This window comes from Dermacentor albipictus, chromosome 1 (assembly GCF_038994185.2).
Source record: "Dermacentor albipictus isolate Rhodes 1998 colony chromosome 1, USDA_Dalb.pri_finalv2, whole genome shotgun sequence".
NCBI classification, from domain to species: domain Eukaryota; kingdom Metazoa; phylum Arthropoda; class Arachnida; order Ixodida; family Ixodidae; genus Dermacentor; species Dermacentor albipictus.
In genome coordinates this window covers 4,376,735-4,395,211 of record NC_091821.1, presented here as the reverse complement: position 1 = coordinate 4,395,211, position 18,477 = coordinate 4,376,735, and the positions used below count along the sequence as shown (strand labels likewise).

Here is an 18,477-nt window from a genome sequence, read left to right as displayed (position 1 = left end):
TAGTCATATAGCAACTAAAGATATGCACGTACACAAAAGCCAGGCCACACCCCTTCCCGATAAGCGCAACAACACTTGGATTAACATGGTGCATTTAAAAATTTGAGTTTTTTATCATTGATATGAACCGAAAGTTAACTCACGCATGTATGCGCGCCCAATTTTTGCCTTCTAACTGGTCAGCAATAGTGCTTTTTGCAATGCAACTGCAAGTTCCCTCCTGTACCTGTAGGTAGCAAATGGCGATGCTCACGCATGCGGTCATTATTGCAACGACCCGTCTGGCCGATATACGACAGTCCGCATGAAAGAGGTATGCGATACACAATCGAAGATGCACAGTTTTTGCGAAAAAAAGAGGTGTGCTATTTTCCACAGCCACTAGTCGCATCTTTCTTCTCTCCTGCTATGCTTTTGCACAACCTAACCAGTTTGCTCGACGCTGAAAACACTAGTCGGACGCCATTCGTAGTGGCCACCCTCTTATGATTATGAGACAAGCCATGCAAATACGGCATCACTACGACATTCTTTTTTCCTGTTTTTCTTTTTGAAGATTCATTGTCGTCCGCGGTTTCCACGGGTTTATTTTTTTGTCAACTTTCTAAACACAAATTCTGGCACAGCCATCAAAAGTGAGAGTGGGTAATCTGCCGACATTAATCTCGCCTTCTGGGCTTCAAAACTATTCTGCAGTGAGTGGGTACACGTTTTATTAAGAGCATTCGTCAAGCGCAAGGAGACTATAACCACGTTTCATTAATTTGGAGTAGGAAGATTCGTACGCGAGGAGCGATTTTTTCGATCTAGGGCAATAACGCCAACACACATGACTGTCAGTTTTAAATTTAATTTGCGCATATGTTAAATTTATTTTGAGGAGATACGTTCTCTCTACTTCCATCGTTTAGCAGAAATGTAGAAGGAGTAACATTTTCCTTAATTGTAAGTGGCCTACTGTATTTGAACGAACGTTTCTTGCGAAGATTTACTTTCATCGTATCGCCTACTTTTATCTGAGTTGGTTTGGCCCCTCTACGTTTATTCACATAGAGCCTAGCCTGTTCCTGATTTTGGTTCATCTTTTGTCTGACATCTGTAGGAGCCTTCTTGCAGACCACCACGAGCGGCTCGATGACGTCGTCGAGTCCGCGTAACTCGTCGGCGACCTGCTGCCTGCCGAAGAGCCAGGGGCAGCCGCCGTAGCTTGATGGGCACCGGCACGATGCCCTGCCACCGCTTGATCCGGTGGACCCAATCCTTAACGGGCTCTAGCTCATGATCAAGAAGATGTTCCTACCCGACAGGTGCGCCTGCAGGAAGATGTGAAGCTAAATGTGTCGCTAATGGACACGTTAAAGTGGTGCCGTCGAGCTGAAGCCAAAGGTGCTGGATAGCGTCGAGGTTCCACAGTGAAGTACCATGAGGAGTCACGTAGAATGTGTCGTTGGTATGTTTTTCTTGGCGAAGAAAATCTGTTTGAAAGCAGCAAAGTATCTCGATGCATCTTTTGCAGAAGTTTTGAAGTTGGACCAAAGTATTCACAAGCTGATACTTCTGGTGGAACAATTTCCTGAAGTCCTCCTTTGTCATGAGAGATACAGTAGCTCCTTTAGCCACTAGAGGCTGCATGGGCATGTCTTGACCAATGACCACCGGAACGCTCGAGTCCCTGTTGCTTACAACTCTGAGAAAATCGATGCCCTTTTCACTGCAGCAACGCTCTGAACTGGTGACGCGCGTTGTTTCTTCTTCCGACAAGAGGTAGCCAGGCGTCCCTTGATGCAGCAGAAGTTGCAAGCTTTGTTCCTAGCTGAATAATGTTTTGACGACGCTAAGTGTCCAAAGCCAGCACACAGGTAACATGGGCTGATTTGACCCGTGGAACTGGAAGTATTTTCATTCGGCCAATCATCCATGGTTTGAACGCCGTACTGATGACGCGTCGGGCAGGTGTGCGAGCGCGCACAGCCATGAGGCTTGGGTATGCTGGCCCATCCTGCCGGGTGGGAAGCAATTGCCGTCCTGACCCGGACGCCGCGCCGCCGAACCGCCTTCTGGCGCCACCTCGACACGCTGAACGCTCGCGGCATCGCCGTATGCTTGGCGTGGAATGTTCTCGATGCCGCCGAAGGCCTGGTTGGCTTTATGCATCGATTCGAACTCTCGACTGATTTCCTCGGCTTTATCCAACGTCAGATGGTCGTGATATGATAGTACCTTCCTACGGACGTGTGGGTTGGCGACTCCATGAAGTATTTGATCGCAGATCCGGTCGTCATACGTAGCGCCGAATTTGCAAGCGAGGGATTTCTCCTTGAAGGCCGTGACGTATATATCCCATGAAACACTCAACCGGAAGTTGATTTCGGCTTGAGAACAGATGTCCCTACGCCAAGACACCTCTAGTTTCATCAGTAGCCCTTCGTACTCGCGTGTCGTAGCCGTTGTCTCCGTAGTCGACGTACTGGGCGTCTGGGACGCATTTCGTCCTCCCGTTGCAGCTGTAGTTGCTACTTGTGCTTCATCTTGCTCTTCTGCAGCGAAGTATTTCCGCTGGTCTTCCCTGCCCGAAACGCTGATGAGCGCCGACGCTCGACGCTCGTCCTCCCATCTGCTCCCGCTTGCCGGCTTCAGGGGCGCTATAACCTAAAGCTATTCCAAATGTTCTATTCCAATTCTGCAATCAGCCCTCCGTGATTGGTCAAACACATTTTTGGATCACCTCCGCTTCACCTGTCGCTGACGCGACGTCACAAAAACTGTGATAGCTCCCCATCTGATATGACGCGTACATGATAATTATGCATCATTGGACCGAACAAAAGAAAAATAGTTATTTCTAATTCCACGCCTTTTCGCCATTAGCCCTCGATTATAGGCCAAAAGGTTTCGGGATGCACCCGCTTTACCTGTCTATCACGCGATGCCACAAAACCGCGAAAACTTTCCGCGTCAAAGTGACGTGTACGCAGTAAAGGTGCATTAATATGTCGAACAAAATGCATTTTTTTTCTGAATAACGGCAGGGTGCCCCGTTCCGAAAAGAAGAAAAGATGGCTGCCGCCGATCGTTCAGGTACTGGCTACTCGCACCTACCGGAGAGCCTGTGCTTATTTGCGTACAATAAAGCTTTTTGCGTGGCCATGTAACGTGTTGGAGCACTTTCGGCACACTTACGACCTCGCTCCGCCAACTCTTCTTTGCTGAGGATTCGTTTTAGTGGCATTCCTAACCTTCCGTTGCCTGCCGCCACGATTTTCTACCGGGCACCACAAGCTAAGGGTAACCGGACCAATCGCATACGCCGGCGCCCCCCTCTTTATCCGGTTATCAATTTTTAGTGCACTGGCTCGGCCCCATCGAATACCTCTCCACTTGAGCGGGCTTCTCGCCTATAGTCAGCCAATTAGATAAGAAAGCCGCTCACTTTAAAGAATGTTATTCGTTTTTAAACCAAACAAAAGTGACCGCCTTAAAGAAGGAGAGCGTTTGATTGGTCAGTTCAGTCAACCCTGCGGGTCACCACGTGATGCTTGCGTCGGCGGTTATGCAAATTTGGCATCAGGCGATTGGAATAAAAAGATATCGGAGTAGTATTACGTTATAGGGCCCCAGGTGTACATGGAATTGTTTTTCCATCTGTACCAACAAATCGGAGCCGTGCCAGGTAGGTCGAGGAACAGATGAACGATCGGAAAGAGAGACGCCATGCTTGAGCTTTGCAGCAAAAGTAGGGATAGGGAAGGCGAAGGAAGAAGGCAATATGACGTCGCCGAAGATGGCCGTAGACGAAGAAGGCCCGGGCCGACGCCAGCTGAAGTAGTCGGAGAAGCTCCGGAATCATGCGACAAAGTATTAGAGAAGTGGCGCTGATATGTAACCTTGTAATGTACGGCATTAGAGGCGCAGCAGGTTCTTCTAAATCCTCGTCCCCGTTCTGTGGCATGCCACCCAAAGCCGGCCGTCGCAGGGGCCTAGAGTATGGGAGGACTACTCAGTGAGGTTGGCTGAGACGCTACTTTCGGGTAAGAGGGTCTGGCCAACGTGGTGCTTATTTGACTTATATAGCATTTCAAGGACAGGTTGCATCATGCCATTGGCTTTTACACAAGTGGCGTGATCACGCCGGATTGGCCTAATGAATTCATACAAAAGCTTATACATGGAAGTCGCCGCTTCATCATGCGGACATTTCAGATAACAGTGGTAGCGAGTTCCACATATGGCACCAGACAACAACCCCCCGACCCACCATCTTGAATGCACCACATTCTGCTGAGGCATAAACCCAACACACACATACGAGTGTCACTAGTGCCTAAACAGAATCAGCTAGCCAGTCACACGTCGTCTTCCTCTTTAAGCTCTGTCTTGAATGCTCCACATGCTGTTCATGCATGATCTGTAAACACGCATAACAGTATCACTAAAGCCTAACCAGATTCAGCTCATCAGCCTCATGTCATCAACCTCTTCTCCCGCCGTCTTGAATGCGCCACATCCTGTTGACGCATTAGCCAAAAACAAATATAAGAGTGTCACTAGTGTCTATCGAGATCAGCTAGTCAGTCGCACGTCGTCTTCCTCTTCTCCACCCACCAGGTATGATATACGTCCTGTTGAGGCATAAACCTCAGAATACTCATAACAGTGCCACGAGTGCCTATCGAGATTCAGCTACTTAGTCGCACGTCCCCTTCCACCTATTAACCCATCTTGAATGCTACACATACTGTTAAAGCATAAATGCAGAACATATATAATAGCGTCGTTTGTGCCTATCGAGATTAATTAGCCAGCCACACGTCATCTTCTTATTCTCCCGTGGTCTTCAATGCCGCACATAATGTTCAATGATAAAACAAAAAAACCAAATACGATTGTCACTTGTACTTGTCGAGATTCAGCTAATAAGCCGCACGTTGTGTTCCTCTTCTGCCATGTTATGAATAGCCCACATAATGTTGAGGGATAAACACCAAAACATACAAAAGCGGGACACTAGTGCCTATCCAGATTCAGCTAGCCAGCCACAAGTAGTCTTCCTCTTGTCGCCGCGTTTTGAATGCGCCAAATTGTGTGGTGGGATAAACCAAAAACCCAAATAACTGTGTCGCTAGTGCCTAACTAGATTCAGCCAGTCAGCCGCATGCCATCTTCCTCTTTTCCCCGCGTTTGGAATGCGCCACACCCTGTTGAGTCATAAACACAAAATACACATAAGACTGTAACTAGTGCCATCGGGATGCAGTTAGCCAGCCGCACGTCACCTTCCTCTTCTGCCCCCGCCTTGAATGCGCAACATCCTGTTGAGGCAGAAACGCAAAACACACATAAGACTGTCACTAGTATATATCTAAGTTCAGCTAGCCAGCCGCACGTCATCTACCTTTTCAGCCTCCAGCTTGAATGCACGACATCCTGTGGACGCATAAACCCAACACACACGGAATGGTGTCACCGAGAGACTATCGAGATACAGCTAGCCTGCCGGACAACGTCTTCTTTTCCCTGGTCTTGAATGCCACACATCCTGGTCAGACATGAATTCCAAACACACACTAGAGTGCCACTAGTGCCTAAAGGGACCCATCTAGCCAGCCGCATGCCATGTCTTTTTCCCAACCTTGAAAATCACATGTCCTCTTGAGGCGTAAACACGAAACACACATAACCGCGTTACTAATGATGACGATGATGATGAAGCCTCAGGTAATGGCACAGACCCACTGAGGGGGATAGGCCATGAATCGGGTGGTAATATCACTCAATAAATAAAATAAAATAAATGGGTTATGTCTCTGAAGATTCAGCTAGCCAGGGACACGTTGTCTTCCTCTTCTCTCCCGCCTTGAATGCGCTACATGCTGTCGAGGCATCAACCCAAACACACATACGAGTATCACTAGTGCGTATAAAACTTGCCAGCCACAAGTCGCCCTCTACTTCTCCCTACGTCTTAAATGCCCCACATAACGTTAAGGCACAAACCCAGAACACACATGAGTGCCACTAGTGCTTTCGAGATTCAGCTAGCCAGCCGCATATCGTCTTCCACTTCTATCCCAGCCCCGTCTTAATAGCGCCAAATCATATTGAGGCCGCAACCCAAAAAATAGACATAAGAGGTGTAATAAAACTGTACTTAGTAGCTGCAAAAACCGATTTCATTTTGTCCTGTCGCGCTTTTTTATTCTTTTCTCCCTCGGCCCCTGCCTTGTTTCAACTTCTATTTGCAGGCCGTCATAGGATTCCTTCGTTCCTCCCAGCATTGTTTGTGTCGCTCCGGGGATTATATATGAATATATTTCTAATAGCAGCGTGTTCCATGGTGTCATTGGGATCAATGTACCATATCGTCTTAAAGTGCCCTTGTTGTCTTGCCGTCTTGATCACACGAAATGGCCTGTTATAGGCCGCGTTCAGGTTTAGCCCTCGTTTTACCAGTACGAAGTCATTGAGGTGGAGTGTTGGTAACGTTGAATTTTCCCTCTTTTCGAAATTTATGTTCATTCCTTAACGATACCTTGGTCTACTATCTTAAGCTGTTGCTGCCTCTGTGAGCCTAATGTTCTTGTCACTGCCAAGGCGTATATCAGTAGGCAGATGAGGTGGTGTCCCAACTGCATGCGAATGGAGGACTGCATCCCAAGTCATTTGCATACGAGCGGTTGTGGTGAGCCACTGCCACTACCAGGCAGCATTGACAACCACCTGGGAATGCTGGATATATGCTAATTTATTGTTTGATATGTCTGATAGTCCTTTCAGCTAGCCCATTTGCTGCGAGACGATAGGGTGCAGTGAACCGCAGCTTGATGTCACGCTTTCCAGCCCATTCCTATAGCGGACGACTTAAGAAAGCAGGTACATTGTCGGATAAAATTACTTTTACATTGTCAAAGATTTTCATGTTCAAAAAAGAAATTACACTGTAAGGATCTTTACCAGGTCTTGCTGCAGTCATCTTGGTGCACTCATCAATGCACAACCGGAAGCCTTGTGTCTTCTTAACTACTTCAGACTTTTTTTCGTAGTTCCGCAAAGTCTATATGAATAATCCCAAGTGGTGTGATAGAATATTGTGGTGCAACCATTTTTTAAGTCGGTTGTCTAAATTTTGCTTTGTTCATCTAGAATTTATGACATGATAATACATAGTCTTTTGTTTTTTGCTTCAAACGAGGCCATGAGAGCCATTTTGTCAATTTCATGTACGTTCTCCAAAGCCCATCATGACCTGCTAGTTCGGGGCTACAATAATACAGTTCACATATTTTGGCACCACAGAAGTAGGAATGACAACTCGTCCATTCTTAGTACGTTGAAAAACCTCGGTTACTTGCCATATCCTTGCAACATCTGCCTCCTCATGATTGTCTGGAGGCATAATGGCTTATCGCGGCATTGCATGCGCGTCCTTCATGGAAACTCTAGGGCGATGAGCTACTTCAAAATCAAATTGTCACGATCCGCTCGGGTTCGTGAACAAGGGAGAGCTCGAGGCCCCTTCGGTTAGATGGACGCTCCGCAGCGTGGTGGTTATGAACGATGACTGAGCGCTGAGCAGCGGTGCTCGTCGGTGTTTATTGCGTTGCGGTGAACAATGTTGCCTACCGAGCCTGGCAGGCCACCAAGCCTGGCGGGCCCACGAAGATGCCCAAGGGGGCGCACATGCTTGCTACACAAATTGCTGAAGTTCACGCACCCAACCGGCTGTCTTTACTTCGCGATTCAGCTAGTCTGCCACACATCGACTTCTTCTTTTCCCCCAGTCTTGCACTGCCTACATCCTGTTGAGGTCATGAACCCGAAAACATACAATGAGTGCTAGTACTGCCGAAAGTGATCCAGCTAACCACCCGTGTGTAATGTTCCTATTTTCCCCTGTCTTGAATATCCCATATCATGTTTAGGCATAAACACAAAACACACATAGCAGTGTTACTAGTGCCCAACGAGATTCAACTAGTCAGCCGCGCATCACCTTCCTCTTTTCCCCACGTCTTGAATGCGCAACATCTCTTCAGTCATGAAACCAAAACACACATGAGTGTCACTAGCGCCTAACGCGATTCAGCTGGTGAGGGCACATCATTTTCCTCTTCACCCTCTGTTGTGACTGCCCCAAATAATGTTAAGGCTTTAGCTCAAAACACATTAGAGTGTCACCAGCGCTTAACGAGATTCAGCTATTCAGCCGCACGTTGTCTTCCTCTTCACCGTCCGTTGGTAATGCCCCGCCTAATGAATGCGTTTTCCCTCCATAATGATTGCCCTCTACAATGCAGAACACACGTATTAGCATTGACAATGGCAATGACAATGATGTTTATTTGCATCAGTACATGACGCGAGGAGCATGCAGAAAAAGCTGCCACATGGACAGCTTGACGAAGCCGCAGGCCCCCGCATTGGCGTCTGCGCGGCGTTAGCGAGCACAAAGGTAGTACATCATTGTTTAGATATTTCCTTTACACATTAGTGAGCATCGCGAACCATGCGAAGCAAATGAAGAAAAAGAAAGATGTCCTCTAACAGGTCATAGTAAAAATCATCTCTAACCAATAAGGATAAAAAACAATGATAGGCACAACGGTATCGCAACTGTTCAAAAAAAAAAAGAAGAAACACAAGGGTGAGAAAGATATAATCATAACACAAAGTATAACAATAACATTTCTTATGCAAACTAAACAAATGAAAAAAAAACCAAGAATATAAGCTATACAATGGGACTAGTTGTTTTCGATAAGGAAAAATTTGCGAACGCCAGGGAAACAATCTAGGGCAGGCAGAAATAACTACACAGAGCTTTAAGAGAGGTATTTCCCAATCCAGTGGTTTCGTTGTGTAATTTATTCAGTAACCTTGGCAGGTTGTTACGAATAGTTTGTTGTCCGTATGTTGTTCTGACGGTTTCTACTTTCCAAAACTCTCTGGACCTTGTCGCATATGCTGTAACGTTGATTTTGAAATCCGCTAGTGTTCTTAGAAAGCTGGCTCTATTTTTTATTTCTTTTTTGTACGCTCTACAGAGTCGATAATCGTACATACTGGTAATTGGCATTACATTGTATTTTATAAAAAAATTACGTGTATGAGCATATTTTGGAACATTTTCTACGACTCGTAGGAATTTTTTTGCAGTACATAAAGTTTTTCCAAATTTCCCTGTGTGGTAGTAGCCCAAAGTAAGTGACAGTAGTTTAGACTAAAAAGAAACAGTGTGTTGAAAATCAGGATCATTATTTTTCTTGGCAGTATATGACGGTTACGGTAAACAAGCCCGATTATTTGAGATAATTTTGTCGCCAAGGAATTTACGTGCATATCCCAGGATAAGTTTTCTTGAAAGACAACACCTAAAGTTTTAAAGTACGGAACTGTATCGATAGGAGTTGAATTTAGCAATATAGGCGTAATAATTATTACGCTTTTATTTTTGCTTCGAAAAATTATTCTTTTTGTTTTGTTTGTGTTTATGTTAAGACAATTTTTACGTGTCCATTCATGCAATTTTTGAAGAATTAAGTTTGCTTCCTCAACTAATTCATCCGCCGACTTCCTTATCAGGAATATGCTAGTATCGTCGGCGTAAATTATATAGTTTGCCTTGATACTGATACTAATGATCTCATTAATATATAAATTAAAGAGGAAAGGGCCCAAAATACTGCCTTTTGGTACGCCACAAGAAACGGACAGTGGACTAGAGAGTTCATCATTAATACCTACCCTTTGCTTGCGGTGTTCTAGATAACATGTGAGGAGGGATGCAGACTTCCCGCGGTAACCATAACGTATGAATTTCCTAATAAGAAGTGAATGATTGACACAATCAAATGCTTTTGTAAAATCTACGAACAACCCCAGAACCAGTTTTCCCTCATCAATTGCCCTTGAAATTAACTCTTTCTGAGCAAGTAAGGCACACTCCGTGCTGAGGCCTTTGCAAAAGCCAAATTGGCATTCATTTAGAAGTTTATGTTTTTGCTCAAAATCCATAAGCCGATTTAAAATTATTTTTTCAAGTACCTTCGAGAACATAGGGAGAATTGATATTGGACGGCAGTTGCTCATGTCATTTTTGTCGCCTTTTTTATATAGGACACTAATGCGTGGTTCTTGCATTTTACTGGGAAAAATAGCTTGACTGAGACAAAGGTTGAAAATATATGCAATGCATGGAGCCAGGATATCGACAACGTATTTTAAAGGTTTTATCTGTAACCCGTCAATATCTTTCGCACTGCTGCTGTTTAGATTTTTAATTATGTGGATTACTTCGTTTTCATCTACAGGTTTAAGAAAAATAGTGTTGCTATTACCCGGAATATTACTAAGATCATTTCGTTGCATACGCGTATTACCTGCACTTGCGAAATATGTATTAAATGTATCTGCAAGCCGCTTCCCAGATAATTCTATACCATTAATATCTAATTTAAGAAGTTTACTGATAGGCGGATGATGCCTTAATACAGAGCTGAGCCTTTTCCACATAATCTCAGAGCATCCAGCAGCTGCTGCAAGAGAGAGAGAGACAACTTCATGTAGTCGCCTGCAGAACGACAAGAAATTTGCAAAATATTCTCGCCTAGCCTTTTTTATATCTTTATCGAGGCGATTACGGCACACTTTAAATTGGCGGAATAATTCGATATCTTTAGTTGAAATAAACTTGCCATAGAGAACATATTTATGCGCGATTCGTCCGAGAAGCTCAGAGTTAATGCATGGTTTCCGAATTTTTTTGCTTGGCTTACCGCGCACTGAGGGAAAGCTAGATTCATATATTGATTTGACAATGTGAAGAAATTTTTCATAGGCCCCATTTGCTTCGTTGGATCTATATGCATCATCCCAAGAGGCACTTTCTCTTTGTTCCCGAAATATAGACAAGTTGCGCGGGGTTATTTTTGCATCTGGTGCATTGGCTGCGTTACCTTCTCTCGAATGTGCCCTTTGGCGCAAATAAATATAGGCAAGTGGTCACTGAGGGCATAGGCAAATACACCCTCCTTAAATTTTCAGGGATAATATTTGTGAAAAACCTATCAATTAAAGATGATGAATATTCGGTAACTGTAGTGGGCAAGTCTATTACATTCACTAAACCATTCACCTTCAGTAAAATATCTAATTGTAAAGTTTGGGAATCGTTTTTCATCATATTAATATTGATGTCCCCGCCGAAAATTAAATCAAGCCGATTTTTATTAACAAACTCAAAGATTTCTTCCAATTTATCAAAAAACTTGCTAACGCTGCCATTGGGAGGGCGATAACACACTATAATAACGGTGTTATGCATTCTTATTGCTAGAATTTCATAGTCAGTTGTTGTTGCGGAAAGTTCGGGCAGTAAGTCACACTCGAATACTTCCTTTACCAGGATGCAAACCCCGCCTCCGCGAGAGTATGAGCGATTTAAGTAGAAGGTACTATAATTTGGGATACGGAAAATATCCGCATCGTTCATTGACCATGTTTCTGTTAACAGTATCATGTCAAATGATTGTCCTAGCTGTTCAAAAAACAAGGAGAGGTCGTTTTTCTTATTAGAAACTGAGCGGATGTTTAGATGAAAGCATTTAAAGGATTGCTGAAATTTTTTGCCTAAATGCTGACTGAATACTTGTGGCAATATGTAAGTCTCCCCACTTGCACAAGCCATCGTTATCAAGAACTGTTTTTAAGCGAGTTTATCAAGATCCCTCTCGGTAGAAACAGCTACTGCGCGTTCACCGTCGGTTTTTCGGACAAGAACGCGGCCGTTGCTGTGCCACACATATTTGTAGTTTGCTCGCTTCGCCCATATCTTTGTCTGAAAGAGCAAATCGCGGGTCCTTTTCGTGACATTTTCAAGCAGGAATACATTGTCTTTCGATTCACGCAACTTCCGTCTGCTTTTCCACCAGCGGTCCCTATCTGCTTGTTTCGCGAAGCGACAGATTATACCCGGTATCTTTTCTTTCTTTGACGGCAGCCGTTGAACTGAAACAACGTCATTTTCTGAGAGCTGTGAAAGTTCGAGCTGCACGGCTACGTCGTTTAGCTTTTCGAGCAGGTTTTCTTTTTCAGAGTGTTGAATCCCATGAAATTCCAGGTTTAGGCGGTGGCTCCTCCATTCAAGTTGGTCAATTTCAGCGTGAAGCTGGTTGACATCGCTCTCATTTCCCTCAAGTCTTTCGGTTCTGCGTTTTAGATCCTTGATCTCATTTTCATTTCGCTCCGTTCGTTGTTGCAGTTCATCGTACTGTTCGCTCAGAAATTGTAAAGTGTCTTCAATGCCTTCAGCTACCTCTCGGAGTGGCAACAGCTGGTCAAGCTTTCCGTTAATGGTCATTAACAACTGCCGCACGTCTTGCGCTAGCGGGTAACAAATTCAGCTACGTAAATGTAGATACTTGCGATCTACTGGGGCATACCCACTCTGGGGGATTGACCAAGAATTGGGTAAATTACAGAAATAGTGAGCTGCATGTCACCTTCCTCTTCTCCACCGCAGGTCTTGAATGCCCCGCATCCTGTTGATGCATAATCGCGCAACAGAAATACGAGTTTCACTATAATGCGTATAGAGATAAAAGCTAGTCAGCGGCACGTGATCTCCCTCTTCTCCCTACGTCTTGAATGATCCACATAATAGTGAGGCCTAAACGCAAAACACATAAGAGTGTCACTGGTGCCCATCGAGATTCAGCTAATGGGGCGCACATCGTCTTCATATCCCCCCTGCCGTCTTGGATGCTCCATATCCTGTTGAGGCTTAAACTCAAAACACACATAAGAGTGTCATTAGCGCCTACCGTGATTCAGCTATGGAGTCGTGAGTCGTGTTCTTCCTTTCCCCCTGTCTTGAATAACCCACATGCTGTTGAGGCGTAAGCCCAAAACACATTCAAGGGTGTCACTAGTGCTTAATGAGATTCAGCCAGTAAGCCGCACGTTGTCTTCCTCTTCACCTTCCGTTGTGAATGCCCCGCATAATGTTGAGTCATAAACCCAAAGCACACAAAAGAGTGCCACTAGTGTCTAACGAGATTCAGCTAGCGATCCGCATGTCGTCTCCCTCTTTCCCCCCGTCTGCAATACCCCATATCCTATTAAGGAATAACCCCCAAAATCACGCAGTGTCACCAGTGTCTATCGACATTCAGCTAGCCAGCCGCCCGTCGTTTCCCTCTTTTCTCTGGTCCGCAATGCCCCATATCCTGTTGAGGAATAAACCCTAAAAAACACCCAGTGTCACCAGTGTCTATCGACATTCAGCTAGCCAGCCACACGTCGTCTCCCTCTTTTCCCTCGTCTGCAATACCCCCTATCCTGTTGAGGAATAAACCCTAAAAACACGCAAACAGTCTCACCAGTGTCTATCGACATTCAGCTAGCCAGCCGCCCGTCGTCTTCCTCTTTTCTCCGGTCTGCAATGCCCCATATCCTGTTGAGGAATAAACCCTAAAAAACACCCAGTGTCACCAGTGTCTATCGACATTCAGCTAGCCAGCCACACGTCGTCTCCCTCTTTTCCCTTGTCTGCAATGCCCCCTATCCTGTTGAGGAATAAACCCTAAAAACACGCAAACAGTCTCACCAGTGTCTATCGATTTCAGCTAGCCAGCCGCACGTCGTCTCTCTCTTCCCCCTACCCCTGTCTTGAATGTACCACATCCTGTGGAGTCATAAACCAAAATCACATAGAAGAGCATCGTATTTCCCTCCTCGCAGCCCAAGCCCGCCAAGCAAGTTGATCCGGCTATCGAGAGATAAAGAGATTAGCGGGTGACATGCGTACTTCAGTCTTTGCTGGCCACCGGTATACTTTTGTCGGGAATGCTATGCGGTAAAATTAGGTTATGGGGTTTCACGTGCCAAAACCACTTTCTGATTATGAGGCACGCCGTAGTGGAGGACTCCGGAAATTTCGATAACCTGGGGTTCTTTAACGTGCACCTAAATCTAAGTACACGTGTGTTTTCGCATTTCGCCCCCATTGAAATGCGGCCGCCGTGGCCGGGATTCGATCCCACGAGCTCATGCTCAGCAGCCCAACACCATAGCCACTGAGCAACTACGGCGGATTGCTATGCGATAGGTAAGTTCACTTATACGATCAGTAATATCATAGGGTCCAACATAGTGGGCTAGCAATTTTTCACATAGCCCAGGTTTCCTTGTTGATTTTCACAGCCGCATAAAGTCAACAGGGTCATACTAAACCGCATGTCGGCATCAGTGGTCGTAGCATGATATCGGGTGGTCTTGTGAAACAGGAGTGCTCAAAGAAGCAAGTATTTGTTCCCCTTCAGCAGGAGAGACGGTCTAGGATATACAAAGCATATGGTGGCGTAAAAAGGGGGAAGATATTGTCTAGTACATAACGAGGTGGACGAGCATAAAGAGTGTTCGTGCTGGAAGGTATTAAACGCATAATAATGAAAGGTAGCACAGTGTCCTAATTCTTATGACCTTACGCAACATACATGGACAGCATGTTAGTAAAAGTACTGTTGTTGCGTTCCGTGAGGCCAGTTTTTCGTCGATGATGCGTGGTGTAGCGTCGAAAACTTCAAGTGCATAGTCAAAGCATCGCTTCGACCACATCTGCAGGGAACTGCCGCCCATGATCGCCGATGGGGACTTTGAGAGTTCTGTGTCGAAGTGACAAAACACAGTATAGAAATATAAACTTTGGTTGTTGCAGCCGATAGCACAGGAGATGTCTCACAGTATCGTGCAAAGTGATTGGCACGCATGACAATCCAGCGATTTCCATCGGATCACTGCGGGAAAGGACCGAGAAAGTCAATGCCGACTTCCTCCGTACGAGTGTTTCCGGATGGCACAAGAGGTAGTAGACCAGGAGGACCACTCGTCGGATGTTTGTGACGTTGACCCTTGTTTCAGCTGGATAGACACTGTTGATCGTCTGAGGGACTCTAGCCCAGTAGAACTTTATTTGTACCTGGTAGAGCGTTCGAGCAGATCCAAAATGACCAGATGCTGAAGCGTCATGAATAGCGAGACTCAGCAGGACCACCAGGATATATCGAGGGCCTGTAGCAGAATAGTTCTTTTGATTCAGTACCTCATTACTAACGCAGAAACGAGTGGGCAGTCCTGATTTCCTTGCAGCAGTGAGCAGTGGCTCTAAAGTTCATTATTATTGTTGCTCGTTCTTGAAGGTATTTGTAGCAGGAAATCCGTGCTCCAGTGATACGATATAGCGCTCAAAGTTGTCCGTGTCGCAGTCCGTCGTTGGAAGCAGCATGCGCGAGAGGTGGTCAGCATTGATGTACCGTCGGCTGCTTTTGTGAGAAACGCTAAACTCATACTCCTGTAAACGAAGCTTGCAGCGCGCAGGCGTACCTGATGGATCACCGAGATTAACCGGTCAGCAGAGGGAATGATGGTCTGTCAGCATGGCGCCCATACAGGTATGACCGGAAGCTCTATACTGCGAAAATCACTACAATACATTCTTGTTCTGCGACGGTATAGTTGCACTCGGGCTTGCTTAAAGAGCGACTCGCCTAGGCAACGCCCGCTAGTTTCCGTATGAACTTCGTAGGAGCCGCACGGTCGAAGTGTCGGAGAATGGGATGGGTCGACAGAGGAACTTCAGCTCGCGAAAACTGGTGTCACATTCAGGGATCCCTTCAAAGAGAACGCGCTTCTGAAGGAGGTATGTCAGTGGATACGCGATGTTGGCAAATCCGTGAAAAAACCAACATAAGTGTGAGGAACGGCACACGAAACCGTGCAGCTCTTTTACATAGCGTGGCTGTTTGAAAGCTTCTCCATTAGTAATTTTTGAGGGGTCGTGTCGTACGCCGTCCTTATCCACTATATGGCCGATAACAAGTGTTTGGCACTCTCCAAAATGACATTTCCTCGAGTTGAGCCCCAACTGCTGTTTTCCAAACAGTCAAGCGCAGGATGGAGACATGCTTTGTGGACACTGAACGTGCACCCGAAAATTGCTACATCGTCTAGATAGCACGTTCACACTTACTAATTCAAACCACGCAGGATCTTGTCCATAAAGCGTTAAGTGGAAAGAGAATTAAACAGCCCGAACGTCATCACAGTAAATTCAAAAAGTCTGCGTGGTGTTACAAATGCTACATTCACCTTCTCTGCCTTGGGCATAGGAATATGCCTATACCCCGACCTCAAGTCAAAAGACGAAAACTTAGATGCTGGTGAAAGGCAGTCGATAGCATAATCAATGCGTGGAAGAGGATAGACGTTCTCTTTAGTGATGGTGTTGAGGCGGTGCTACTCAATACAAAATCGCCATATACCACCTGTCTTTTTAACCACAATCACTGGTGCTGTCCACGTACTACAGGATTCTTAGATTACATTTCCTTTCTAGCAGTTCGCGGACTTCGTCGTCGATCACCTTGCGTTCCGATGGTGATACTTTGTACGGCTTCTGTCGCAAAAGGTTGGGCAGCGCTCGTGTCTGTGCGAGGGGGAAACGATGATGGCCACTCTTGCTGCGAAAAGTCAAACAGTCCGACATGTGTGAGCACAGTATTCGCCACGTCATGACGCTGGTTTGTTTAGAGCGACTGTTGACCATAGTTAGAATGGAGGAGCCCGCAGCAGGGCAAGCATTAACGAAATAGCATTCATCCGCAGAATCAGGGGCATCTGCAAGAATGGGAAATGACAGCACTTGGAGTTCCAGACCATGCGGTAGTATTGCAGGTACACTAGAGCAGTTTATGGTCCATGAGCTAGTGCGTCCGTGAACACCTGACAGCGTGCAACACGGTATCAGCACATCTCTCTTCATACCTCTCAGATAAACAGGCTTCCGTCGGGGATAGAAAAACCGACGACTGAAACACGTTGCAGATAACGGAGCCACAACTGTGTCCCTAGACACACAGAGCGCACTTTCATGATTCGGTGGGCCTTCCACAAACGGAGCCGGAAAGCTCATGCCTACACTAATTTCTCCCGTTCGGCAGTCGACAGTGGCAACAAACCGCTAAAAAGAGGTCAAAGCCAGGATTACGTCATGCGCGAAATGAGGCAGAGGAAAGAACTCTGCGTTCCACCCAATCTAACGTGCACACTGCACACCCAGACTGGATGTCGGAACTCCCCACTCACTCCGCGAAACGTACCGGATCGGTGCCAGCGAAACATCAGTTTTCATCCTCGCAGTCTTTAAACGCAAGACTCATCACCGAAGTGGTTGCTCCCACGTCCACTAAGGCGATTGTTGAAATTCCGTCAATAAGTACAGACAAATTATTCTGAAGCATACGGATGGGTGGAGGTATATCTGTTCACATCGAAGATTATCCAGCGAGCTCCCCTCCAACGGCCACAGTGATTAGTTTTCTGGAGGTGGCGACAGGTAGAGGCGACGGCTAGTAACGCGGCGGAGACGGCTAACGTGGGCAGCGGATGGTGGCGCCAAGCTGCGACCGGAGACTCGAGAACGGTTCCGCAGCGTCACCGGGTAGTGGTGAGGAATGGTTTTTGGATATGCATGCGAGGGAAAGTACGTTTAAACAAGTGGAGCGAAAGACTGCCTAGACATCGTCGATCAGTCAAACCTCGGTGGTTAGCAGCGATTGCAGTACGTGGCAATGTGACCGAAGTCGCCGCAGCTATAGCACGCAGGTAAACGACAATGGACGAACTGCTCCTCGAAGCGCTCAGCTGTGGGAAGTCGTGTAGCAGAGTCGCTGAGCCTGCTGCACAGGTGGAATGGTCGGCCTCATTGCAAGCCTGCCAAGGCGAGGGCGTTCACCGCGTCGTGTTTCGGTGTAAATGTGCCCTGATGTGACCATGGAGCTCCTCAGTGGTTGACGTCTATTTTTATTTATTTATTTTATCTAAAAATACCTTACAGGCCTCAAAGTGAGGCATCGAGTAAGGGGGGCAGTACATAGAGAATACATAGAATACAAGACATCTATGAACCGTATCTGTTTACAACCTACAACCACAAGTGCAACCGAGATGAAAAAAAAAGAATTATTTAGTTCACGATTCACTAGGGAAAAGAAGAAAACATAATATAATAACTAGGAATAAATGACACAGATTGTTTTCAGTGAAGTCGTGTAATTAACAAGATCAGAGTGTTAAACAGTAATAATGAAAAAAATGACAGAAAAGTTACGGACGCGACATTCCAACGAAACGGTAAACACAGCGACATAACGGTAATATTGCACAATAAGCTGTAAAAGATAGTGCAAGTATAGAAAGCATTGTGCGACAAATGTAAAACTTCACATTTCTTTAGTCATGCATTGTGTCAAGGCATCACGGAATGAATCGTAGTTGGACTGGTATGCAATGCTGCCCGGGAGCAAATTCCATATTCTGATAGCACGAGGAAGAGCAGAGTAATGAAATGCTTTTGTGGACCCGTAAAGGCAGGCATAGCTGAAAAGATTATGAAGCCTATGTGACGTGGAGTAGGGTCGTTTA

The 18,477-nt window shown here is 45.9% G+C and overlaps 2 protein-coding genes across 3 annotated transcripts in view; both read right to left on the bottom strand.

Annotated features, from left to right (window-relative positions):
- The window catches only part of LOC135919115 (nose resistant to fluoxetine protein 6-like), a 360,507-nt gene that overhangs the window by 18,657 nt on the left and 323,373 nt on the right, over window positions 1-18,477 (bottom strand). The window lies entirely within an intron of this gene.
- Window positions 11,585-17,185, bottom strand: LOC135919101 (chromosome partition protein Smc-like). Its single transcript, XM_065452827.2, has 3 exons — window positions 17,154-17,185; window positions 16,378-16,514; window positions 11,585-12,378 (listed from the first exon to the last, which is right to left on the bottom strand). Exons 1-3 carry the CDS (start codon window positions 17,183-17,185, stop codon window positions 11,702-11,704), a joined length of 846 nt encoding a protein of 281 aa, XP_065308899.1. The 3' UTR covers window positions 11,585-11,701.